The sequence below is a fragment of the Camellia sinensis genome, chromosome 3, assembly GCF_055761805.1.
Source record: "Camellia sinensis isolate YWXY chromosome 3, ASM5576180v1, whole genome shotgun sequence".
NCBI lineage: Eukaryota > Viridiplantae > Streptophyta > Magnoliopsida > Ericales > Theaceae > Camellia > Camellia sinensis.
In genome coordinates this window covers 12,286,830-12,313,624 of record NC_138963.1, presented here as the reverse complement: position 1 = coordinate 12,313,624, position 26,795 = coordinate 12,286,830, and the positions used below count along the sequence as shown (strand labels likewise).

Here is a 26,795-nt window from a genome sequence, read left to right as displayed (position 1 = left end):
TTTCCTCCTCCCCCACCTCAATTTTTGGTCATGGGCATGCTTCTTTGGATCCCAAATTTCTGATGAAAGAGAGAGAAAGGAAAAATTCCAAAAGCAAAAATAAGAAGAGATTTGGGCAACCTTTGGTTTAGTTTTTAAATTAACATTTGGATTAAAAAATCAAAAACATTTTTGGTTAGCAAATTTTCTCTCCCACTCCCATCTATTCAGCTAAAAAAAAAAAAAAAAATTACAAATCATTTCAAAATTATTTTTAAAATTCATTATTAAATGAATTTTAAATTTTCAAAACTCTTTTCAAAAACTAAACCAAACGGATTGCTTCTACTTATTCACTTTTCTCTCTCTCTCTCTCTTTTTTTTAAAAAAAATAAAATTTTTTTTACCCTTCCAAAAATCTAAGGTCCAAATAGATTCTTAGGATCTTGGGCTGTGCAAATAAGGTCTGGAAAAAAGAACAAAAGCAAGCTAAGCAAAGAACATAGCCATCCCAAGTGCCAAATCCCAACAAAAAGCAGCATCAACTGCAATGACGAAACTTGATAAAAAAAAAAAAAAGACTGCAATGACGAAACCCTAGGAAACATCTAAAAAAGCAATACCAAAATTCCTAGACCCACCAAAAAAGAAAAAAATTTAAAAAGAAGAAGAAGAAGAAACAACAGTACCCAAAACCCCCAGAGCCAATGCCTATGGCAACAAGGCAAACTTAGTCTACCCCCAGGCAAGTTTGATCATGTGTTGCCTCATTTTCTTATTTATATTTTAGATTTTTTACTTTCAAGTTGAACAATGCCTTTTTCTAGAACTTTTGAATTGGTTTTATTAAGCTCAATTCAATATGTGATTCTTTGAAAAATCTAAGAAGAACCTTAAATGCATAAAAAACACAATTCAATAGTATAAAATTTATTTGGGACTCTTTATTTGGAACCTGTTCTACAAATGTTTCATACTATATAAACTTCAAGAGCAGTACATCATTTGAAGCTATATACATGCCTTAAAGGGTTGTCAAATTTATTGTAGCCATTTCCATTTCCAATATTAATGTCATGCAATTTAACAGACAATTTATGAAATTTTAATCTTTTAGTCTGCAACTTTTTCACTGATTCCCCTAATTTCTCTATCCAACACACATGTCCAAAATCCTTACATTGAATTGCATAGAAAGAAAACAGAACAAATTATTGAAAGTAAAGCCAATTGCAAAATATATGCAGATAAGCTACTTCAAACATGGTTTAAAATCAACTTTCAATTGTAACAAAAATTATAGTACACGCATAAAAAGCGCTTATCCAAAAACAACTATTAACTATTAACTTTATGCCCCTTGCTCCATATAGAGTATCGCGTGCACTAGAGAAAACACCAAATCAGAATTCTAAGAGTAACAAAAAAAATGGATGAATTTGATACTATATGTATATATGAGTCCTCCATAAGTTGTCATTGCGAATGTCTTATCCACTATCTATTCAAGCATTTTCAACAGGTTCATCATTTATATCCCACCTCAGCAGCTTTTCCCTATTCACAGATTTTGAATCAAATCGATAAGAAACACAATTGAAGTGTATATATATATAAAAATAAAAATAAAAATTATGTGAACAGAGTTAGCGGTATTTATTTGTTTCAAAACTTACAAATGCAGTAGGAATCTTCTGGTCTGAACTTCCTTGGTTTGCACTGGCATAAAAACCTAGACATATAATGGTATAGTTTTGTTGGAAGATTTTTAGTCAATGTAAGAATAGATATATAGAGAATCTCAAAATTGGTAGAAACTTGTTTCTTACAAATTTCCAACCCAAAAGCTTCCTGCAACCTTTATAGTTAACATCAGTAGCCACGTTAGCATCCTCTGCTCGATAATGTGCTTCGCCAGCAACATCCACATTGACACTGCAAAACACAGGATTAAAGTTGCCACCAAAGAAAATGCAACCCAGATTAGCAAGAAGAAGATCAGATCAGTCATTGAACTTTAAAATTCTTAGTAATAAAAATCCAAATTGCATTTGTTGTGCTGGTCACTAATCATTAATCAGAATTCAGAGCAATCTCTGCCCACCAAAGAAGTTCCATAGAATTGTATTAATGATGATAACTTACACATTTTGAAAGATGCCTGCGTTGATCATTATGTCCTAAAAAGCAGAATGAAAACAGCAATAAGAACACAGACTTGCTCTAAAAAATAAATAACAATAATAATAATAATAATAATAATAATAATAATAAATCCCAAGTAGATATAATAACAAATAGTAACTGTTTGGTAAAATGGATTGCAGCCATTGTAGTCTGACATTTGTTCAACCAATGCATTCCACTGTAACATGAATCACCATATTCTTAACAGGCACACCGAACCATGTTTCTATGTACAGATATATAGATTTTTTTTGGTTCAAAACGCGCACACTGAATCATGTTCATCATTCTTTAGGTTGTATTTGGATCTTGAATTTGTGAATGTTTTGCAGAGGGAAATCATTTCCCTTTTCTTTTCTTTCTATAAATCCTCCCACAAATCCTGACTCCAGAGACAACGCTTAGATATAATATCAAAAACCGTAAGAACATTTGCTCATAAGAACTTTTGCTCATATAAATACAAGATTAGATTTAGATGATCTTTGAAAAATTATATATTATTGATTCAAGACACACAAACCCATCTTGGTCTCCAAAAGTTCAGAATCAGTATATGAGTCTACAATTGTTCTTCAATGCAGGTGTATAACAAACAAGAACTTTTGATAATTTCATAATCAAATAACGCCCTGTACTACCACATTTCTTGAATAACATCATAAAAAGAATTGAACCCTTAAAATATGAACATCTTAACAACAAAGACATTCAAATCTTGCAAGTTTAGATGACTTCTGTTATTATTAACAAGCAGAGAGAGAGAGAGAGAGAGAGAGAGAGAATCTTACTGGGATGAGATGCATTAAATCTTTAACCAAGACAAGGATGGTACTGCATTGACAGCAGAGGAAGAAATGGGCAGCTGTTGTTTGATTGAATGTAACCATTAGTGTATTTGGATACAGCATCTCCCTTCCATCCCACATCAGGAGCTTGTTTCTAATCGCAGATTTTGAATCAAATCCATAAGAAAAGAAAAAAAAAAACTCAAAATTGAAGTATACAAATAGTTAAATAAATAAACAAATAAAAAAAACAAAGAAACAAAGTGCATCTAGCAAAACTGTTGAACTATAGCTGTATTTGTTTGTTTCAAAACTTATAAATGCGCTAGTACTCTTCCAGTCTTAAGTACATCGGTTTCCTCTGGCACTTTAATCTAAACATATAATAGTATAATTTTGTTAGAAGATTTTTAGTTAATATGCAAGAAAACATAAATATACAATCTCAAAAAAAAAAAAAAATGGTATAAAGTTTTTGATTCTTACAAATCTCCAACCCAAAAGGCTATTGCACTCACTACAGATAATATCACTACAGATTGTACCCTCCATTCGATTATATGCTGCTGGGTCACCATCATCCTTATAGTCACTCCAAAACACAGTATTAAAGTTTCCACCAAATCAAATGCAATGCAGATTAGCAAAAAGATGATCAAGATTAGTCCAAATTGCATTTGTTGTGATGATTACAACAGAGATCAGAATTTATGTCTATCACTAATCTTTAATAAGAATTCAAAACTAATCTTAAATGAGAAGTTTTAAAAAAAATAAAAATTGCATTAACAATGAGATCTTGCTCATCTTTGAAGATGCCCGCCTCCATCACTATATCCTGCAAAGCAGATTGAAAACAAAAGTTACATGAATGATGGGAAAGTTCTGAGAAATTATATTGTTTCAAAATGCACACACAGATTGTACTTCAATGCAAGAACCCTAACCTTCAAAAAATTCAAAATCAATATCAAGAATATCAAGAAACACCCTCATTGCTCGTAATACCATAATCAACAAGCCTCATACTAAACATTTCTTGATAACATCATAAAAAGAATTAAACCCTCAAAATTGGAACAATTTTAACTACAAAGACATGCAAATCTTGCAACTTTAGATTGGAATTATGATGGTTCTGTTATTATTAACACGTGCAGTACAGAAATTGATGCATAATTCTAAGCACCAAAGCACAACAAACAAAGAAGAGAGAGAGAGAGAGATCATACCTTGGAAACTAACTGGTCGGTGTCTGTAATGTCGTACCCACATTGGCGGCAGAGGTAGCATGGGTCATCTGGGTCTTCTTCTTGATCCATCCTCAAAACAGCTTCGAAAGCACCAACTCTTCTTCAGCCAGAGGTGCAGATAAATCAAAATCAAGAAAGTTATTATTGGGACTATATGAAGAACTAAACAGTTCAAATTGTACTAGAATGAATATGTGACAGAGCTTGGGGTTGGCATACATTGAGAAGTTGAATTTATACTTACCAAAACAGAGGAATCAATGTGGGCAGTGAGTCAGGTTCTTGAGAGAGAGAGAGAGAGAGAGAGTGAGGAATTTAAATAGCTCTGAATTTGTAAAGCCACAAGTATATATAGATAGGCTCAGTAAGAACTCTGAAGTGAGAGAGAGAGAGAAAGAGAGAGAGAGAGAGAGAGAGAGAGAGAAAGCAGGGTTTAGTTAACTGCCAAAATGACAGTTTCTAGTGGAGTATATGGTACAGTGCGCACCACAATTGCTGAGTTGTACCCTCACAACCCCCTTCGTTCTTTTCTTTTCTATGTTTTTTACCCTCTACCTTCTTGTTTTAAGTCTGTACGTGGGCTGGCCTTGGGCCTAAAATGTAAACCCAGGTCCTGTCCAGCAAGCTTGGCCCAGGCCGATGGGCTGATGGTCTAAATTTGAAACATTTCAGTTTTTTTATTTTTTATTTTTTTTAAATATGTATAAAATTGAAGAAAATTTACAAATTGGCACATAGCACATTTTACAATTGAAAAATAATATTTTGTCATAAAGAGTGAGGTGAGGGATTCCATTCCATCACAACTATTTTTATATTTTGGTGGGCTAACGTGTAAGTTTATAAGTGAGTTTGTTGAGTGGCTTTTCACAAGCTGACCTGCTGGGTTTCAATGTCTTTATAAAATGAATGATTAAATTATTTGGATAGTCGTCGCAAAAAAAAAAAAAAAACAAACAAACAAACAAACAGCATAGTTAAAGTTGCAAAGTTTTAAATGAATCGAATCGAATCGAAACAGATCTTCTAAGCAATTAGCACACAAAAAATTGAAGTTGCAAATGACACTGAATTACTAGAGATGGACGGTCCTCCTCCAAAAAAAAATTTGTTTGGTCATGGGCATGCTTGTTTGGATCCCAAATTTGTGAGGAAAGAAAAAGAAAGAGAAAATTCAAAAAATAAATAAAAAAAGGAAAAATAAAAAGAAGAGATTTTGCTTCTATTTCATTCACTTGTTTTTTACCCTTCCAAGAATCTAAGATCCAAATAAAGTCTTAACAACTTGGGATATGCAAATAAATAAGGTAAATAAACAATAGAAGTGAAGTAAAGATATGTTACAAGCAAAAAACTTTAGTCACCCCAAGTGTTGAATCTCAACAAAAAGAAGCATCAACTGTAACGATGAAACCCCGCGAAACAACTAGAAAAGCAATACCAAAATCCCCATACCCAAAAAAGAAAAAGAAAAAAAAGAAAAAAAAAAAAGCAATACCGAAACCTCCAGAATTAATGCCTATGGCAACAAGGCAAACTCAGTTTTACACCCATGCATGTTTGCTCATATGTTGCCTCATTTTCTTATTTATATTTTAGATCTTCACTTTTTAGTTGAATAAATGCTTTTTCTAAAACTTTTGAACTAATTTTATTAAACTCAATTCAGTATGTGATTCTTCTGAAAAATATAATAAAAATCTTAAATGCGTAAAAAGCACAATTTAACAGTATAAAATTTCTTTGGGACTCTTTATTTGGAAGGTGTCCTCCACATGTTTCATTCTATGTGAACTTTAAGAGCAGTACTTCATTTGAAGCTATGCATATGCCTAAAAGGGTTGTCAAATTTCTTTTAGCCTTCTCCATTTCTATTATTCATGTCGTGCAATTTAACAGACAATTTACGAAGTTCTAATCTTTTAGTTTGCAATTTTCTCACTAACATTCCCCTAATTTCTCTCTATCCAAACTCACATGTTCAAAATCCTTATTTTGAATCGCATAGGAAAAAGAAGAAAAAAAAGAAGAAAAGAACAAATAATAGAAAGTAAAGCTAATTGCAAAATATGTGTAGATAAAGCTATTCTTCAAACATTGTCTAAAATTAGCTTTCTATTGTAATAATAGTAGTACACACATAAAAAGCACTTATCCTAAACAGTGGAAAAAAAATCTTACACCAAACAATCCCTTTAGTCTAAAAACAACTACTAGCTTCATGCCTCTTGCTCCGTATAGAGTGTCGCATGAACTAGAGAAAACACTAAATCAGAATTTCAAGAGTAACAAAAAAATGGATGAATTTGATATCATATGTATATATGAATTCTTCATTAGTTGTCATTGTGAATGTCTTCTTTACGGTCTGTCTATTCAAGCATTTTCAACAAGTTCAATTGTATGTCCATACACCAAATTGTTTCCATCCCACCTCCGTAGCTTTTCCCTATTCACAGATTTTGAATCAAATCGATTAGAAACTCAATTTAAGTATATATATATAAATAAATAAATAAAAACTATGTGAACAGAATTAGTGGTATTTATTTGTTTCAAAACTTACAAATACAGTAGGAATCTTCCGGTCTCTACTACCTTGGTTTCCACTGGCACTAAAACCTAAACATATAATAGTATAATTTTGTTAGAAGATTTTTAGTCAATGTAGGAATAGATATGGAGAATCTCAAAATTGGTAGAAACTTTTTGTTTCTTACAAATTTAAAACCCAAAAACTTCTTGCAACCGTAATGGTAGACATCAGTAACCATGTTAGTACGCTCCATTCGATAATGTACTTTGGAGACATCCACGTCGACACTTCAAAACACAGGAATTAAAGTTGCCACCAAAGAAAATGCAATACAGATTAGCAAGAAGATGATCATATTGGTCATTGAATTTTAAAATTCTTAGTAATAGAAGTCCAAATTGCATTTGTTGTGTTGTTTACTAATCGTTAATCAGAATTCATAATGATCTCTGCCCACCAAAGAAGCTCCATAAATTTGTATTAATAATGATAACTAAAACTTTTTCAAAGATGCCCCTATTGTCCTGAAAAGCAAATTGAAAACAGCAACAAGAACACAGACTTGCTTTTTAAAAAACAAACAAACCCAAGTAGATAATAACAAACAGTAACTATTTGGTAAAAAGGAATGCAGCCACCATAATCTTACATTAGTTCAACCAATGCATTCCACTGTAACAAATATACTTATTTTTCTTGGTTCAAAATGCACACACTGAACCATGATTGTCATGCTTAGGTCGTGTCTGAATCTTGAATTTGTGAAGCAATTTGCAAAGGGAAATCAGTTCCCTTTCCTTTTCCCTCTATAAATCCTTCCACAAATCCTACCTCCAAACACAACCCTTAGATATAATATCAAGAACAGTGACCTCCGAAAAATTCCAGAATCAAATAAGCCTTGTACTACAACATTTCTTGAATAATATCATAAAAAAAATTGAACCCTCAAATTTTGAACAACTCTAACAACAGAGACATTCAAATCTTGCAAGTTTAGATGGCTTCTGTTATTATTAACAAGCAGAGAGAGACAGAGAATCTTACTAGGATGAGACGCATAAAATGATCAGCCAAGGCAAAGGTGGGTATTGCATCGACGGCAGAGGAGAAAAAGGGCATTTGGAGTTCGATGGAATGTAACCGTCAGTGTATCTGCGAACAGCATGTTGCTTTCATCCCATATCAGGAACTTGTTCCTAATCGCAGATTTTGAATCAAATCCACAAGAAAAAAAAAATCAAAATTGAAGTATACCAAAAAAAAAAAAAAACCAAAGAAAAAAACAAAAATAACATAGTGCGCAGAATTGGTGCATGGACTGTACTTTTCTTTGCACCTAGCAAAACTGTTGAACTATAGTAGTATTTATTTATTTCAAAACTTACAGATGCAGTAGGAATCTTCCAGTCTTAACCACATCGGTTTCCTCTGGCACTTCAATCTAACCATATAATAGTATAATTTTGTTAGAAGATTTTTAGTCGATATGTAAGAAAAAATAAATATAAAATCTATAAAATAAAAAAGGGGGGGGGGGGGGTAAAAACTCTGTGATTCTTACATATTTACAACCCAAAATGCTCTTGCAAATGCTACAGTTAACATTGGCAGCCTTGTTAGTAGGATCCATTCGATTATGTGCTGGGTCAGCAACATCCACATTCTCACTGCAAAACACAGTATTAAAAGTGGCCACAAAATCAAATGCAATGCAAAAAGATGATCAACAGTTGGTCCAAATTGCATTTGTTGTGCTGATTACAAAAGAGATCAGAATTTATGTCCAGCACTAATCTTTAATAAGAATTCATAACTAATCTGTAATAAGAAGTCTAAAAGAAAAAATTGCATGAAAGATGAGATCTTACACATCTTTGAAGATGCCCCCCTCGATCATCACTATGTCCTGCAAAGCAGATTGAAAACAAAAGTTACATGAATACATGATCAGTTGATCATGGCCACTTTGAGAAATTATATTGGTTCAAAACACACACACAGATTGTTCTTCAATGCAAGAATATCGAGAACCCTAGCCTCGAAGAAACCACCACCCATTGCTCCTAATACCATAATCAACAAGCATTATACAAAACATTTCTTGATAACATCAATAACAAAATTAAACCCTCAAAATTGGAACAATTTTAACAAGAAAAACATGCAAATCTTGCAAGTTTATATTGGAAAAATGATGGTTTTATTATTATTAACACGCACGATACAGATATTGATGCATAATTCGAACCAACCAAAGCACAACAAATAAAGAAGAGAGAGAGAGAGAGAGAGAGAGAGAGAGAGAGATCATACCCTGGAAACTAAGTCGTCGATGTATGCAAGTTCGGCCCCGCATTGGCGGCAGAGGTAGAATTGCTGTTCTAGGCGGGATTGGTCATCTGAGTCTCGATCCATCCTCCAAACAGCTTCGAAACATATCTTTTCACTATAAATACTTTACATTTTAATTCTTATATTAGGGGGGGGGGTGTTTGATACTACTTAAAACTAAATATCTGCCTCTTAAATTTATGAAAATTTTAAATGATATGAAATCTTACTTAATTCTGATTGAATTTTTAAATAGTAAATATAAGTATCGATATATATTATTATAAACTCACCACTATTACTATAACCACCACTATCGCCACTGCCACCACTACTATCACGATCATCATTACTATTACCATCACTATCACCAATCACTACAGCATGTAAGAGTTTTAAAAATTATTTTTTTTGTTCTCTAAAAGTGAAATCTCTGTTGCACTAGACATTTAGAAATTAATTTTTATCGTCGTGAGGATAATCGCTAAAAGATTATCTCGAAAAAGTCAAAACCAAGGCTTTTAGCGACAAAATTTTAAAAATGCTACTAATAAATAAACTTTTAAGGACAGAATAATTTGGTCTCAAAATAATTTATTTTTTGATAAAAAAAATTGGGTTTCAAAAGGATAATAATTCATCATTAATGTCCAATTTTTATTGTTAAAAATATAATAACGACACTTTTCGCAATAAAAATATTTGGTCTCAAAAAAATAATTTTGCCCCTAAATTTTGGTTTCTAATTTTTTTTGTAATGAATGTTATTGTTACCATAAACACCATCATTATTTTACTGTCACAACCATCGCAACTGCTACCGTTACTGCTAACACCACAATGCAACCGCTACCATCAATGATATCACCATCACCACCACCTGTAACGCCCTCGAAATAATAACATTAAACTAACCACATTCCTTTATTTCATTGAGTTTCATTACATAAGTATTACATGTTAACATCAAAACAAAATGCCCTACGGGCTTACAGCTTTCCAAGTTAACACTTGGTTTCAACAAAAGAGTACTACTCGTTTACACATTAAGCCCTTGGCTTGAAGTTACATGTAATACATCAAAAGTAAAACAACTACACTATGTCCGCCTCTAGCCTCCCAAGCTATGTCCTTGGAGGTGGCATGCTTCCTGCACCTCAAAATGATATTCCCATATAGGGTGAGCCACAGCCCAGTAGAAATGCACTAAACCAACCATGGACAATGACTAAAACATTAGCAATTGATAGTTGGTCAACACTGATACAATCACATAAATAACATATTTATGTCAACGACTTACAAGTCCCAATTACTTTTCATTTTCCCTTTAACAACAGGTAAGCATACTAGCTCTATCATCATTTCCACAGATATGTATAAAAACTATATCTCACATTCAGATAAGCATAAAAACTATATCCACATTCTCAACAGATATGTATAACAACAATATCCTCAGATAAGCATATAAGCTGTATCCACATTCTACAACAGATATGTATATCAACAATATCCACAGATAAGCATACAAGCTGTATCCACACTTCACAAAGATAAGCATATGAGCTCTATCTTCACTTCTCTAGACAAGCATATGAGCTGTGTCTACGGAGTTCATCCCCTATCTCCTCCCAATACCTATCCGGTTTAGAGGTACATCCCCTATCTTCCCCTAAACCGCGGAGTACATCCCCTATCTCCTCCTCTACACATAACGTATACAAACACAATGGTTCTATATACAATCACCCAATACATACAAATAATGTATTCTATCAACCGTCAAGTTCCATGACACATTTCATTGATTAGTTTCAGTTTACCTAATCATCATGCATTGTCTACAACAATCACGACTATCCTCCACCGATAGCCCAAAGCAGTTATTTCTAAAACAGAAAATAAATGCACAAATGGATATTCAATCAACATTTCATTTCTTCATTCTTCTCAATTAATTATCCCAATTAATTAAACAATGTAGTTAGGGCAATTCCCATAATTAACATTTCAACCCTTAGGTCCCATTTTCATCAATGATTCAACAATCATTCCATTCTTTTCATGCCAAACATGCATCTAGGTTTATTATGAATAAAACCCTAACTTTTGTAAAATTACACAAAAGTCCCAAACTTTCACAAAATTACCAAACCAAGCCCAACATCTCAAAATACAAAAATTTAAAGACAAAACCCATAGAGAGGAGTAGGATATCCCTACCTCAAATTCGGAGTCCCAAAGAAGAAGACGACAAAACCCAACGTGCTCCAAAACCCGAGATTTTCAGATTAAAATGAAGCCCTCGACGATCAACAACTTTTTTGTAAAGGCCAAAGGTGAGTAAATCACTCCTACTAGATCAAAACCTAGAGAGAAGGTAGAGTCTAGAGTGAGAGGCTCAACAATAGTGATTTTGGAAAAGTAAGAGAGAGAAGAGAAAGTGAAAAAGTGATTTGAAAAGTCACAATTTCGGGACTTTAACCCAGGTCTCCGCTCGAGCGTAAAACACCCCGCTCAAGCGTCCACTCACAGACTTCCGCTCGAGCGGCCAACCGCCCGCTCGAGCGCAGAATGCACTCGCCCAGCACTTTTGCAGAACCAGGACTCCGCTCGAGCTCCCAACCATACGCTCGAGCGGCCACTCACACAGATCCGCTCGAGCGGCCAACTCCACGCTCGAGCGTACAACACTGCACAACAAATACTGGATGGGTGTATTACCCGCTCGAGCGCCAACACCTCCGCTCGAGCGTACAGGCCAAAAATCTGGGCAACTAGGTTTGGTTTCTAAACTCAACCAACCTGAAACAAATCCGCCCAACACATCCTATAACTCAAATACGAAGTAAAAGGATGTAAACAAAATAATAAACAACTACCAACATCCACGGACACATGTCCGGATCACGGTATAACAAGGGTAAACCCGGGATCGCTATAACCTCCCCCCCTTAAAGAATTTCGCCCCCGAAATTAAGCACAAGTTTTCAAAACAAGTTTTCCTTCATTTTAGACAATGTTACAATATAACATTCAACAATTCGACCCATTACCGGTCATCCCATCCCTTTAACAAGAGACATTCCACAATATGTAAACAACATATGTACTTCCAACATGTATCAACATCATGCACTATCTTCTCAATTTCAACAATATATTCAACACATATAGTGTCACATTCAACTTCCATATGAGGCAAGTTCCAAACATACTTCCAATAATCAAAACATTTTCAATGTTTCACAACTTAAGACATATATAAAAGTTCTTAAGTTCAACAAAAAGTAAAATTTAAATACAAGATTACATATCAACAAACAAGTCCGGATATTTCTCACGGACTCCCGACTCACGTTCCCAAGTGGCTTCCTCCACTCCGTGATGTTTCCACAAGACTTTCACCAAAGGAATGGTCTTGCCACGCAGGACCTGATCCCGCCTATCCAAGACCCGTACCGGTCTCTCCTCATACGAGGCATCCTCATCTACCTCTAAATCAGTCCAATCCAACACATGTGATGGATCTGGCTCATACTTCCGAAGCATACTCACATGAAACACGTCATGCACTCCGGACAACTGCGGTGGTAAGGCTAATCGATAAGCAACCTCACCAATCCTCTCAAGGATCTCAAAAGGACCAATAAACCGAGGGGATAACTTCCCACTCTTCCCAAACCTCATCAGGCCTCGTCTACGTGATATCTTCAGAAAGACATGATCACCTACCTCAAACGCCAAAGGCCTCCTCCTACGGTCGGCATAACTCTTTTGTCGACTCTGGGCTGTAACAAGCCTCTTACGGATAAGCTCAACTTTCTCCGTCGTCTCCCTAACTAACTCTGGACCCAACAAAGGTGCATCACCCACCTCGGCCCAACACACTGGAGACCTACACGGTCGGCCATACAAGGCCTCAAACGGTGCCATACCGATGCTAGACTGAAAACTATTGTTGTAGGCAAACTCTACCAATGGCAAGTGCCTCTCCCACGTCCCACTGAAGTCCAGGACACAACCCCGAAGCATATCCTCGAGGATCTGAATAGTACGCTCGGACTACCCGTCAGTCTGAGGATGATAAGCCGTACTAAAGGTCAACTTAGTGCCCAAGGCACTCTGCAAACTCTGCCACAACCTAGCAGTAAAACGAGGATCTCTATCTGAGACGATCGTCACTGGGACCCCGTGCAATCTCACTACGTCCCGAATATACAGGTCGGCAAGATGATCTACCGAATCTCTCACGCGCATAGGAATAAAGTGCGCCGACTTAGTCAACCGGTCTACAACCACCCAAATAGCATCACTACCCCGCTGAGTCCTCGGAAGACCTACAACGAAGTCCATAGTGACATGCTCCCACTTCCACTCGGCAATAGGCAAGGGCTGCAACAAACCCGCTGGCCTCTGATGCTCGGCCTTCACTTGCTGGCAAGTAAGGCACTTCGATACGAAAACAGCCACATCTCTCTTCATACCCCGCCACCAAAACTGGCGACCCAAATCCTGATACATCTTAGTACCTCCCGGATGCACCGCAAGGCGCGAATGGTGAAACTCTCGGAGTACTTCCTCTCGGCAAGACTCCGGTACAAACAAACGGTTTCGGTATCTCACACTCAGGTCGGGATACACCGTCATACCCTTCTCAACTTTCCCACTGGAGATCTTCTCTCGGAGGGATTCTACCTCAAGGTCACCTCTCTGTGCCTCTAACACTCTAATCACAAGTGTAGGCTGCGCAACAACAGAAAACAAGGCCGCAGCCTCGACAGATTCGCCCAGTAGCAAATCAGACTCGCCAAGTGCTCCCAACATCTCCCATTCCCGGATGGCTATACAAGCTACATCACTAATGGTTTTCCTACTAAGGGCATCGGCCACAACATTGGCCTTTCCCGGATGATAATGCAACTCAAAATCATAATCCTCGATGAACTCCATCCATCTCCTCTGCCTCAAATTCAAGTCTCTCTGTGTAAACAGATACTTCAAACTCTTATGATCCGAGAATACCTCGAACCTCTCACCATAAAGGTAGTGCCTCCAGATTTTCAAGGCAAAGATCACTGCTGCTAACTCTAGGTCGTGTGTGGGGTAATTCTTCTCGCGTATTTTTAACTGACGTGAGCCATAAGCTACCACTTTCCCCTCTTGCATCAACACACAACCCAAACCCTCTCGTGAGGCATCACAATAAACCGCATAACCCAACCCTCTCTCCGGAATAATCAATACCGGAGCGGTGGTCAACCTAACTTTCAGCTCTTGGAACGACTTTTCACAAGTCTCACTCCACACAAACTTGACCCCCTTCCGAGTCAGCCTAGTCAACGGTGACGCTAACCTGGAGAAATCTTTCACAAACCGACGGTAATACCCAGCTAATCCCAGAAAACTGCGGATCTCAAACACACTCTTAGGCTGTGCCCAATCTTGCACTGCCTCAACCTTGGATGTATCAACAGACACCCCTTCCCCGGATACCACGTGGCCTAAGAATTTGACTTCCCTCAGCCAGAACTCACACTTCCCAAACTTGGCATACAGCCTATGAGCTCTAAGTAACTCAAGCACCACTCTCAAGTGTGCCTCGTGCTCCTCCTCAGAAGACGAATAGATAAGGATGTCGTCCACGAAAACAACCACAAATCGGTCTAAGAACTCCCGGAAAATCCGGTTCATCAAGTCCATAAAGACTGCCGGTGCATTGGTAAGCCCGAATGGCATAACCAAAAACTCATAATGGCCATACCGCGTACGGAATGCCGTCTTAGGAATATCTTCCTCCCTGACCCTCAACTGATGGTAACCCGATCTCAAGTCTATCTTAGAGAAACAACGGGAACCCTTCAACTGGTCAAACAAATCATCTATACGGGGCATAGGATACTTATTCTTAACCGTAGCCCGATTCAACTTCCGGTAGTCTATACACAATCTCAAGGCACCATCTTTCTTTTTAACAAAGAGTGCCGGTGCTCCCCACGGTGAAACACTAGGGCGAACAAAACCCTTATCGAGCAATTTCTGGAGCTGAACTTTCAACTCAACCAACTCTGCTGGAGCAAAACGGTAAGGTGCCATAGAAATCGGCGCCGTACCAGGCACTAAATCAATAGAGAACTCTATCTCTCGGTGAGGTGGCAAACTAACAAGATCTTCGGGAAAGACATCCGAATACTCACAAACCACCCTTGGCAATACAACCTGGGTCTCACCACTCTCACCACTCTCAAAGCTGGCAAGTAGACTACTAAGCTCACTTCGCCCTCGCGAATCATACCCCGGTGGCAAAACACTACCAACCCGGTCTCCCAAGAAATGGAACCACTCCCCGCTCAAGGTACATAACGTGACCCTCTGGCGGTAGCAATCAATAACAGCCCGGTATGACGATAACCAGTCCATACCCAAAATAACATCAAAACCCTTCATGGGCATGACAACAAACGGAAAAGGAAGCCTATAATCGGCGACCTCTATATCACATCCTCTAACACCCTGTTTCAGGATCAACTCACCACCCAAAGGCGATACCACACAAATAGGAGATGCTAACTGTGCTAACTCCAATTCCAAAACAGATGCAAATGCAGCAGATACAAAAGAATGAGATGCACCCGTGTCTATCAACACACTAGCAACCGAGTTGCAAAACAGAAAAGTACCTCTCACTACTGATGGAGCTGGTACTAAATCCTGCGCGGTAACAGCATACACGCGCCCCGTAGGCCCCTGGTCTACCTGCTCACCTCTCGGAGCAAAAGACTGCTGCACAGACTGGGATGACGAAGCTCCCGGATTAGCCCTCGAGGCCTGCACAGACTGAGCTGGCTGAAAACCCTGCGTCTGCCTAGAACCAGACGCTCCCGAAGTGGCACTCAACTGTGGGCAAAACCTCTTCATGTGCCCAGGTTGTCCACGCTGATAACAAGTCAACAGCTGCCCCCTGCCCAAACTCTGACTCTGCGGTCTAGCTGAAGAAGAAGCAGCTTTCTGACCCCCACCCTTCTGCGGGCAAACAGAAACCTTGTGACCCAGCTGGCCACACTTGTAACAAGTGAATTCCCCCTGACTGCCTCTCCCCGAGCCTACACTCGGCACTGGAAAGGTCGATCTAGAGACTGCACCCTGAGACTGCTGAGGGTTATAACCCTTCTGTCTCCTGCCATCACCCTGACTATCCTGGCTCCTCTTGGAGCCTCTCTGACCCTCATCCTCCTCCTGCATCATAAGCTCCATATGAGCTGCAGCGTCCACTAGGTGTCTATACTCTCGAATATAAGACCCACCAATTCTCAACTTGAGGCCCCGCCTTAACTTCCGCTCAAACTCATAGCAACGGCGTTCCTCAGACGCCACCAGTTCAGGTGCAAACCTAGACAGACTGGTAAAAGTAGCCTCAAACTCGGCCACTGACAAGCCCTGCTGATTAAGCTGGCTAAACTGATCCCTCAGCTTCTCCCTAGCTGCTGCTGATAAAAACCTCTCCTGAAAAGCATTCACAAACGCCTCCCAAGTACCACCAACACGAGCTTTCTCGTACTTCCACCATTGACCCGCATCTCCCTTCAGCTGGAAGGATGCCAAGGTCACTTTCAGTGCTCCGTCCTCGATGCCAAGCATCTCAAACGTCTTCGTTGTCTGTTCGAGCCATTCATCTGCCTTAAGCGGCTCTTTAGGATCCCCGATAAACTCGTCCGGATTACACCGAAAGAACTCCCTCTTCAAGAAGGAAGGCCCTGTCTCAGCTGCCTGAGTCCCAGCTCTAAGAATACCCAAAGCTCCCGCTATCTCTCTGGCCAAGGCACCCATAGCCTACTGACCTACTGGCTCGGCCACAGTGGCCTGCCCAACCCCCTCCTGTACTGCCGGAATCTCACCAGGTAACGGTACTTCCTGCCTCGCAGGTCTACCACGCCTAGCACCTCTTCCTCGTCCTGACATCCTAATAAAGACAACACAGAACATTAGCACATTCATAAATGTGCCGAAACTAAACACTCACGTCCTAATACATGGACAACTGTAATTCACTCCACATAAGCACATAAACACATAAGCACTTACGAATTTCATTTCCGGATAATGATAGTCCCGAGGCGTTACTAGAGTTCCGGTTAGAAACAGCATTGATCAAGTGCTTTTCCAACAAGACTCCCAGAAACTCAAGGATCCAATCAATATCCCAGAAATTAAATCCCATACCCACATAGTCACATAAGCATGTTATCACTTAAGCCCATAGCATATGATACCACATTTAAGTCTCTATCAAGCGAGACGAACCCATTGTGATCCTAATCACTTCCCACGTACCCAAAGTATTCGAACTCGGTACGCTCTGATACCAAGTTGTAACGCCCTCGAAATAATAACATTAAACTAACCACATTCCTTTATTTCATTGAGTTTCATTACATAAGTATTACATGTTAACATCAAAACAAAATGCCCTACGGGCTTACAGCTTTCCAAGTTAACACTTGGTTTCAACAAAAGAGTACTACTCGTTTACACATTAAGCCCTTGGCTTGAAGTTACATGTAATACATCAAAAGTAAAACAACTACACTATGTCCGCCTCTAGCCTCCCAAGCTATGTCCTTGGAGGTGGCATGCTTCCTGCACCTGAAAATGATATTCCCATATAGGGTGAGCCACAGCCCAGTAGAAATGCACTAAACCAACCATGGACAATGACTAAAACATTAGCAATTGATAGTTGGTCAACACTGATACAATCACATAAATAACATATTTATGTCAACGACTTACAAGTCCCAATTACTTTTCATTTTCCCTTTAACAACAGGTAAGCATACTAGCTCTATCATCATTTCCACAGATATGTATAAAAACTATATCTCACATTCAGATAAGCATAAAAACTATATCCACATTCTCAACAGATATGTATAACAACAATATCCTCAGATAAGCATATAAGTTGTATCCACATTCTACAACAGATATGTATATCAACAATATCCACAGATAAGCATACAAGCTGTATCCACACTTCACAAAGATAAGCATATGAGCTCTATCTTCACTTCTCTAGACAAGCATATGAGCTGTGTCTACGGAGTTCATCCCCTATCTCCTCCCAATACCTATCCGGTTTAGAGGTACATCCCCTATCTTCCCCTAAACCGCGGAGTACATCCCCTATCTCCTCCTCTACACATAACGTATACAAACACAATGGTTCTATATACAATCACCCAATACATACAAATAATGTATTCTATCAACCGTCAAGTTCCATGACACATTTCATTGATTAGTTTCAGTTTACCTAATCATCATGCATTGTCTACAACAATCACGACTATCCTCCACCGATAGCCCAAAGCAGTTATTTCTAAAACAGAAAATAAATGCACAAATGGATATTCAATCAACATTTCATTTCTTCATTCTTCTCAATTAATTATCCCAATTAATTAAACAATGTAGTTAGGGCAATTCCCATAATTAACATTTCAACCCTTAGGTCCCATTTTCATCAATGATTCAACAATCATTCCATTCTTTTCATGCCAAACATGCATCTAGGTTTATTATGAATAAAACCCTAACTTTTGTAAAATTACACAAAAGTCCCAAACTTTCACAAAATTACCAAACCAAGCCCAACATCTCAAAATACAAAAATTTAAAGACAAAACCCATAGAGAGGAGTAGGATATCCCTACCTCAAATTCGGAGTCCCAAAGAAGAAGACGACAAAACCCAACGTGCTCCAAAACCCGAGATTTTCAGATTAAAATGAAGCCCTCGACGATCAACAACTTTTTTGTAAAGGCCAAAGGTGAGTAAATCACTCCTACTAGATCAAAACCTAGAGAGAAGGTAGAGTCTAGAGTGAGAGGCTCAACAATAGTGATTTTGGAAAAGTAAGAGAGAGAAGAGAAAGTGAAAAAGTGATTTGAAAAGTCACAATTTCGGGACTTTAACCCAGGTCTCCGCTCGAGCGTAAAACACCCCGCTCAAGCGTCCACTCACAGACTTCCGCTCGAGCGGCCAACCGCCCGCTCGAGCGCAGAATGCACTCGCCCAGCACTTTTGCAGAACCAGGACTCCGCTCGAGCTCCCAACCATACGCTCGAGCGGCCACTCACACAGATCCGCTCGAGCGGCCAACTCCACGCTCGAGCGTACAACACTGCACAACAAATACTGGATGGGTGTATTACCCGCTCGAGCGCCAACACCTCCGCTCGAGCGTACAGGCCAAAAATCTGGGCAACTAGGTTTGGTTTCTAAACTCAACCAACCTGAAACAAATCCGCCCAACACATCCTATAACTCAAATACGAAGTAAAAGGATGTAAACAAAATAATAAACAACTACCAACATCCACGGACACATGTCCGGATCACGGTATAACAAGGGTAAACCCGGGATCGCTATAACCTCCCCCCCTTAAAGAATTTCGCCCCCGAAATTAAGCACAAGTTTTCAAAACAAGTTTTCCTTCATTTTAGACAATGTTACAATATAACATTCAACAATTCGACCCATTACCGGTCATCCCATCCCTTTAACAAGAGACATTCCACAATATGTAAACAACATATGTACTTCCAACATGCATCAACATCATGCACTATCTTCTCAATTTCAACAATATATTCAACACATATAGTGTCACATTCAACTTCCATATGAGGCAAGTTCCAAACATACTTCCAATAATCAAAACATTTTCAATGTTTCACAACTTAAGACATATATAAAAGTTCTTAAGTTCAACAAAAAGTAAAATTTAAATACAAGATTACATATCAACAAACAAGTCCGGATATTTCTCACGGACTCCCGACTCACGTTCCCAAGTGGCTTCCTCCACTCCGTGATGTTTCCACAAGACTTTCACCAAAGGAATGGTCTTGCCACGCAGGACCTGATCCCGCCTATCCAAGACCCGTACCGGTCTCTCCTCATACGAGGCATCCTCATCTACCTCTAAATCAGTCCAATCCAACACATGTGATGGATCTGGCTCATACTTCCGAAGCATACTCACATGAAACACGTCATGCACTCCGGACAACTGCGGTGGTAAGGCTAATCGATAAGCAACCTCACCAATCCTCTCAAGGATCTCAAAAGGACCAATAAACCGAGGGGATAACTTCCCACTCTTCCCAAACCTCATCAGGCCTCGTCTACGTGATATCTTCAGAAAGACATGATCACCTACCTCAAACGCCAAAGGCCTCCTCCTACGGTCGGCATAACTCTTTTGTCGACTCTGGGCTGTAACAAGCCTCTTACGGATAAGCTCAACTTTCTCCGTCGTCTCCCTAACTAACTCTGGACCCAACAAAGGTGCATCACCCACCTCGGCCCAACACACTGGAGACCTACACGGTCGGCCATACAAGGCCTCAAACGGTGCCATACCGATGCTAGACTGAAAACTATTGTTGTAGGCAAACTCTACCAATGGCAAGTGCCTCTCCCACGTCCCACTGAAGTCCAGGACACAACCCCGAAGCATATCCTCGAGGATCTGAATAGTACGCTCGGACTACCCGTCAGTCTGAGGATGATAAGCCGTACTAAAGGTCAACTTAGTGCCCAAGGCACTCTGCAAACTCTGCCACAACCTAGCAGTAAAACGAGGATCTCTATCTGAGACGATCATCACTGGGACCCCGTGCAATCTCACTACGTCCCGAATATACAGGTCGGCAAGATGATCTACCGAATCTCTCACGCGCATAGGAATAAAGTGCGCCGACTTAGTCAACCGGTCTACAACCACCCAAATAGCATCACTACCCCGCTGAGTCCTCGGAAGACCTACAACGAAGTCCATAGTGACATGCTCCCACTTCCACTCGGCAATAGGCAAGGGCTGCAACAAACCCGCTGGCCTCTGATGCTCGGCCTTCACTTGCTGGCAAGTAAGGCACTTCGATACGAAAACAGCCACATCTCTCTTCATACCCCGCCACCAAAACTGGCGACCCAAATCCTGATACATCTTAGTACCTCCCGGATGCACCGCAAGGCGCGAATGGTGAAACTCTCGGAGTACTTCCTCTCGGCAAGACTCCGGTACAAACAAACGGTTTCGGTATCTCACACTCAGGTCGGGATACACCGTCATACCCTTCTCAACTTTCCCACTGGAGATCTTCTCTCGGAGGGATTCTACCTCAAGGTCACCTCTCTGTGCCTCTAACACTCTAATCACAAGTGTAGGCTGCGCAACAACAGAAAACAAGGCCGCAGCCTCGACAGATTCGCCCAGTAGCAAATCAGACTCGCCAAGTGCTCCCAACATCTCCCATTCCCGGATGGCTATACAAGCTACATCACTAATGGTTTTCCTACTAAGGGCATCGGCCACAACATTGGCCTTTCCCGGATGATAATGCAACTCAAAATCATAATCCTCGATGAACTCCATCCATCTCCTCTGCCTCAAATTCAAGTCTCTCTGTGTAAACAGATACTTCAAACTCTTATGATCCGAGAATACCTCGAACCTCTCACCATAAAGGTAGTGCCTCCAGATTTTCAAGGCAAAGATCACTGCTGCTAACTCTAGGTCGTGTGTGGGGTAATTCTTCTCGCGTATTTTTAACTGACGTGAGCCATAAGCTACCACTTTCCCCTCTTGCATCAACACACAACCCAAACCCTCTCGTGAGGCATCACAATAAACCGCATAACCCAACCCTCTCTCCGGAATAATCAATACCGGAGCGGTGGTCAACCTAACTTTCAGCTCTTGGAACGACTTTTCACAAGTCTCACTCCACACAAACTTGACCCCCTTCCGAGTCAGCCTAGTCAACGGTGACGCTAACCTGGAGAAATCTTTCACAAACCGACGGTAATACCCAGCTAATCCCAGAAAACTGCGGATCTCAAACACACTCTTAGGCTGTGCCCAATCTTGCACTGCCTCAACCTTGGATGTATCAACAGACACCCCTTCCCCGGATACCACGTGGCCTAAGAATTTGACTTCCCTCAGCCAGAACTCACACTTCCCAAACTTGGCATACAGCCTATGAGCTCTAAGTAACTCAAGCACCACTCTCAAGTGTGCCTCGTGCTCCTCCTCAGAAGACGAATAGATAAGGATGTCGTCCACGAAAACAACCACAAATCGGTCTAAGAACTCCCGGAAAATCCGGTTCATCAAGTCCATAAAGACTGCCGGTGCATTGGTAAGCCCGAATGGCATAACCAAAAACTCATAATGGCCATACCGCGTACGGAATGCCGTCTTAGGAATATCTTCCTCCCTGACCCTCAACTGATGGTAACCCGATCTCAAGTCTATCTTAGAGAAACAACGGGAACCCTTCAACTGGTCAAACAAATCATCTATACGGGGCATAGGATACTTATTCTTAACCGTAGCCCGATTCAACTTCCGGTAGTCTATACACAATCTCAAGGCACCATCTTTCTTTTTAACAAAGAGTGCCGGTGCTCCCCACGGTGAAACACTAGGGCGAACAAAACCCTTATCGAGCAATTTCTGGAGCTGAACTTTCAACTCAACCAACTCTGCTGGAGCAAAACGGTAAGGTGCCATAGAAATCGGCGCCGTACCAGGCACTAAATCAATAGAGAACTCTATCTCTCGGTGAGGTGGCAAACTAACAAGATCTTCGGGAAAGACATCCGAATACTCACAAACCACCCTTGGCAATACAACCTGGGTCTCACCACTCTCACCACTCTCAAAGCTGGCAAGTAGACTACTAAGCTCACTTCGCCCTCGCGAATCATACCCCGGTGGCAAAACACTACCAACCCGGTCTCCCAAGAAATGGAACCACTCCCCGCTCAAGGTACATAACGTGACCCTCTGGCGGTAGCAATCAATAACAGCCCGGTATGACGATAACCAGTCCATACCCAAAATAACATCAAAACCCTTCATGGGCATGACAACAAACGGAAAAGGAAGCCTATAATCGGCGACCTCTATATCACATCCTCTAACACCCTGTTTCAGGATCAACTCACCACCCAAAGGCGATACCACACAAATAGGAGATGCTAACTGTGCTAACTCCAATTCCAAAACAGATGCAAATGCAGCAGATACAAAAGAATGAGATGCACCCGTGTCTATCAACACACTAGCAACCGAGTTGCAAAACAGAAAAGTACCTCTCACTACTGATGGAGCTGGTACTAAATCCTGCGCGGTAACAGCATACACGCGCCCCGTAGGCCCCTGGTCTACCTGCTCACCTCTCGGAGCAAAAGACTGCTGCACAGACTGGGATGACGAAGCTCCCGGATTAGCCCTCGAGGCCTGCACAGACTGAGCTGGCTGAAAACCCTGCGTCTGCCTAGAACCAGACGCTCCCGAAGTGGCACTCAACTGTGGGCAAAACCTCTTCATGTGCCCAGGTTGTCCACGCTGATAACAAGTCAACAGCTGCCCCCTGCCCAAACTCTGACTCTGCGGTCTAGCTGAAGAAGAAGCAGCTTTCTGACCCCCACCCTTCTGCGGGCAAACAGAAACCTTGTGACCCAGCTGGCCACACTTGTAACAAGTGAATTCCCCCTGACTGCCTCTCCCCGAGCCTACACTCGGCACTGGAAAGGTCGATCTAGAGACTGCACCCTGAGACTGCTGAGGGTTATAACCCTTCTGTCTCCTGCCATCACCCTGACTATCCTGGCTCCTCTTGGAGCCTCTCTGACCCTCATCCTCCTCCTGCATCATAAGCTCCATATGAGCTGCAGCGTCCACTAGGTGTCTATACTCTCGAATATAAGACCCACCAATTCTCAACTTGAGGCCCCGCCTTAACTTCCGCTCAAACTCATAGCAACGGCGTTCCTCAGACGCCACCAGTTCAGGTGCAAACCTAGACAGACTGGTAAAAGTAGCCTCAAACTCGGCCACTGACAAGCCCTGCTGATTAAGCTGGCTAAACTGATCCCTCAGCTTCTCCCTAGCTGCTGCTGATAAAAACCTCTCCTGAAAAGCATTCACAAACGCCTCCCAAGTACCACCAACACGAGCTTTCTCGTACTTCCACCATTGACCCGCATCTCCCTTCAGCTGGAAGGATGCCAAGGTCACTTTCAGTGCTCCGTCCTCGATGCCAAGCATCTCAAACGTCTTCGTTGTCTGTTCGAGCCATTCATCTGCCTTAAGCGGCTCTTTAGGATCCCCGATAAACTCGTCCGGATTACACCGAAAGAACTCCCTCTTCAAGAAGGAAGGCCCTGTCTCAGCTGCCTGAGTCCCAGCTCTAAGAATACCCAAAGCTCCCGCTATCTCTCTGGCCAAGGCACCCATAGCCTACTGACCTACTGGCTCGGCCACAGTGGCCTGCCCAACCCCCTCCTGTACTGCCGGAATCTCACCAGGTAACGGTACTTCCTGCCTCGCAGGTCTACCACGCCTAGCACCTCTTCCTCGTCCTGACATCCTAATAAAGACAACACAGAACATTAGCACATTCATAAATGTGCCGAAACTAAACACTCACGTCCTAATACATGGACAACTGTAATTCACTCCACATAAGCACATAAACACATAAGCACTTACGAATTTCATTTCCGGATAATGATAGTCCCGAGGCGTTACTAGAGTTCCGGTTAGAAACAGCATTGATCAAGTGCTTTTCCAACAAGACTCCCAGAAACTCAAGGATCCAATCAATATCCCAGAAATTAAATCCCATACCCACATAGTCACATAAGCATGTTATCACTTAAGCCCATAGCATATGATACCACATTTAAGTCTCTATCAAGCGAGACGAACCCATTGTGATCCTAATCACTTCCCACGTACCCAAAGTATTCGAACTCGGTACGCTCTGATACCAAGTTGTAACGCCCTCGAAATAATAACATTAAACTAACCACATTCCTTTATTTCATTGAGTTTCATTACATAAGTATTACATGTTAACATCAAAACAAAATGCCCTACGGGCTTACAGCTTTCCAAGTTAACACTTGGTTTCAACAAAAGAGTACTACTCGTTTACACATTAAGCCCTTGGCTTGAAGTTACATGTAATACATCAAAAGTAAAACAACTACACTATGTCCGCCTCTAGCCTCCCAAGCTATGTCCTTGGAGGTGGCATGCTTCCTGCACCTGAAAATGATATTCCCATATAGGGTGAGCCACAGCCCAGTAGAAATGCACTAAACCAACCATGGACAATGACTAAAACATTAGCAATTGATAGTTGGTCAACACTGATACAATCACATAAATAACATATTTATGTCAACGACTTACAAGTCCCAATTACTTTTCATTTTCCCTTTAACAACAGGTAAGCATACTAGCTCTATCATCATTTCCACAGATATGTATAAAAACTATATCTCACATTCAGATAAGCATAAAAACTATATCCACATTCTCAACAGATATGTATAACAACAATATCCTCAGATAAGCATATAAGTTGTATCCACATTCTACAACAGATATGTATATCAACAATATCCACAGATAAGCATACAAGCTGTATCCACACTTCACAAAGATAAGCATATGAGCTCTATCTTCACTTCTCTAGACAAGCATATGAGCTGTGTCTACGGAGTTCATCCCCTATCTCCTCCCAATACCTATCCGGTTTAGAGGTACATCCCCTATCTTCCCCTAAACCGCGGAGTACATCCCCTATCTCCTCCTCTACACATAACGTATACAAACACAATGGTTCTATATACAATCACCCAATACATACAAATAATGTATTCTATCAACCGTCAAGTTCCATGACACATTTCATTGATTAGTTTCAGTTTACCTAATCATCATGCATTGTCTACAACAATCACGACTATCCTCCACCGATAGCCCAAAGCAGTTATTTCTAAAACAGAAAATAAATGCACAAATGGATATTCAATCAACATTTCATTTCTTCATTCTTCTCAATTAATTATCCCAATTAATTAAACAATGTAGTTAGGGCAATTCCCATAATTAACATTTCAACCCTTAGGTCCCATTTTCATCAATGATTCAACAATCATTCCATTCTTTTCATGCCAAACATGCATCTAGGTTTATTATGAATAAAACTCTAACTTTTGTAAAATTACACAAAAGTCCCAAACTTTCACAAAATTACCAAACCAAGCCCAACATCTCAAAATACCAAAATTTAAAGACAAAACCCATAGAGAGGAGTAGGATATCCCTACCTCAAATTCGGAGTCCCAAAGGAGAAGACGACAAAACCCAACGTGCTCCAAAACCCGAGATTTTCAGATTAAAATGAAGCCCTCGACGATCAACAACTTTTTTGTAAAGGCCAAAGGTGAGTAAATCACTCCTACTAGATCAAAACCTAGAGAGAAGGTAGAGTCTAGAGTGAGAGGCTCAACAATGGTGATTTTGGAAAAGTAAGAGAGAGAAGAGAAAGTGAAAAAGTGATTTGAAAAGTCACAATTTCGGGACTTTAACCCAGGTCTCCGCTCGAGCGTAAAACACCCCGCTCGAGCGTCCACTCACAGACTTCCGCTCGAGCGGCCAACCGCCCGCTCGAGCGCAGAATGCACTCGCCCAGCACTTTTGCAGAACCAGGACTCCGCTCGAGCTCCCAACCATACGCTCGAGCGGCCACTCACACAGATCCGCTCGAGCGGCCAACTCCACGCTCGAGCGTACAACACTGCACAACAAATACTGGATGGGTGTATTACCCGCTCGAGCG

At 40.6% G+C, this 26,795-nt stretch overlaps 2 protein-coding genes across 3 annotated transcripts; both read right to left on the bottom strand.

The window, feature by feature from the left end:
* Positions 1-1,221: 1,221 nt before the first annotated feature.
* LOC114301864 (uncharacterized) lies at positions 1,222-3,792 on the bottom strand. The gene is made up of 5 exons (XM_082919078.1): positions 2,958-3,792; positions 2,125-2,159; positions 1,809-1,914; positions 1,656-1,711; positions 1,222-1,536 (listed from the first exon to the last, which is right to left on the bottom strand). The coding sequence occupies exons 1-5, from the start codon at positions 3,093-3,095 to the stop codon at positions 1,485-1,487; spliced, it is 387 nt and encodes a 128-aa protein (XP_082775204.1). The 5' UTR covers positions 3,096-3,792; the 3' UTR covers positions 1,222-1,484.
* A 2,512-nt stretch (positions 3,793-6,304) lies between these two features.
* Positions 6,305-9,219, bottom strand: LOC114301865 (uncharacterized). Of its 2 annotated transcripts, XM_082919076.1 has the most exons (8): positions 9,060-9,188; positions 8,615-8,652; positions 8,308-8,413; positions 8,132-8,187; positions 7,791-7,942; positions 6,928-7,030; positions 6,774-6,829; positions 6,305-6,656 (listed from the first exon to the last, which is right to left on the bottom strand). In XM_082919076.1, the coding sequence occupies exons 1-5, from the start codon at positions 9,159-9,161 to the stop codon at positions 7,813-7,815; spliced, it is 432 nt and encodes a 143-aa protein (XP_082775202.1). In that variant the 5' UTR covers positions 9,162-9,188; the 3' UTR covers positions 6,305-6,656; positions 6,774-6,829; positions 6,928-7,030; positions 7,791-7,812. The 2 variants fall into 2 exon arrangements, with proteins under 2 accessions (XP_082775202.1, XP_082775203.1); XM_082919077.1 differs by lacking the exon at positions 6,928-7,030 and having other exon boundaries at positions 9,060-9,219.
* Positions 9,220-26,795: the final 17,576 nt, after the last annotated feature.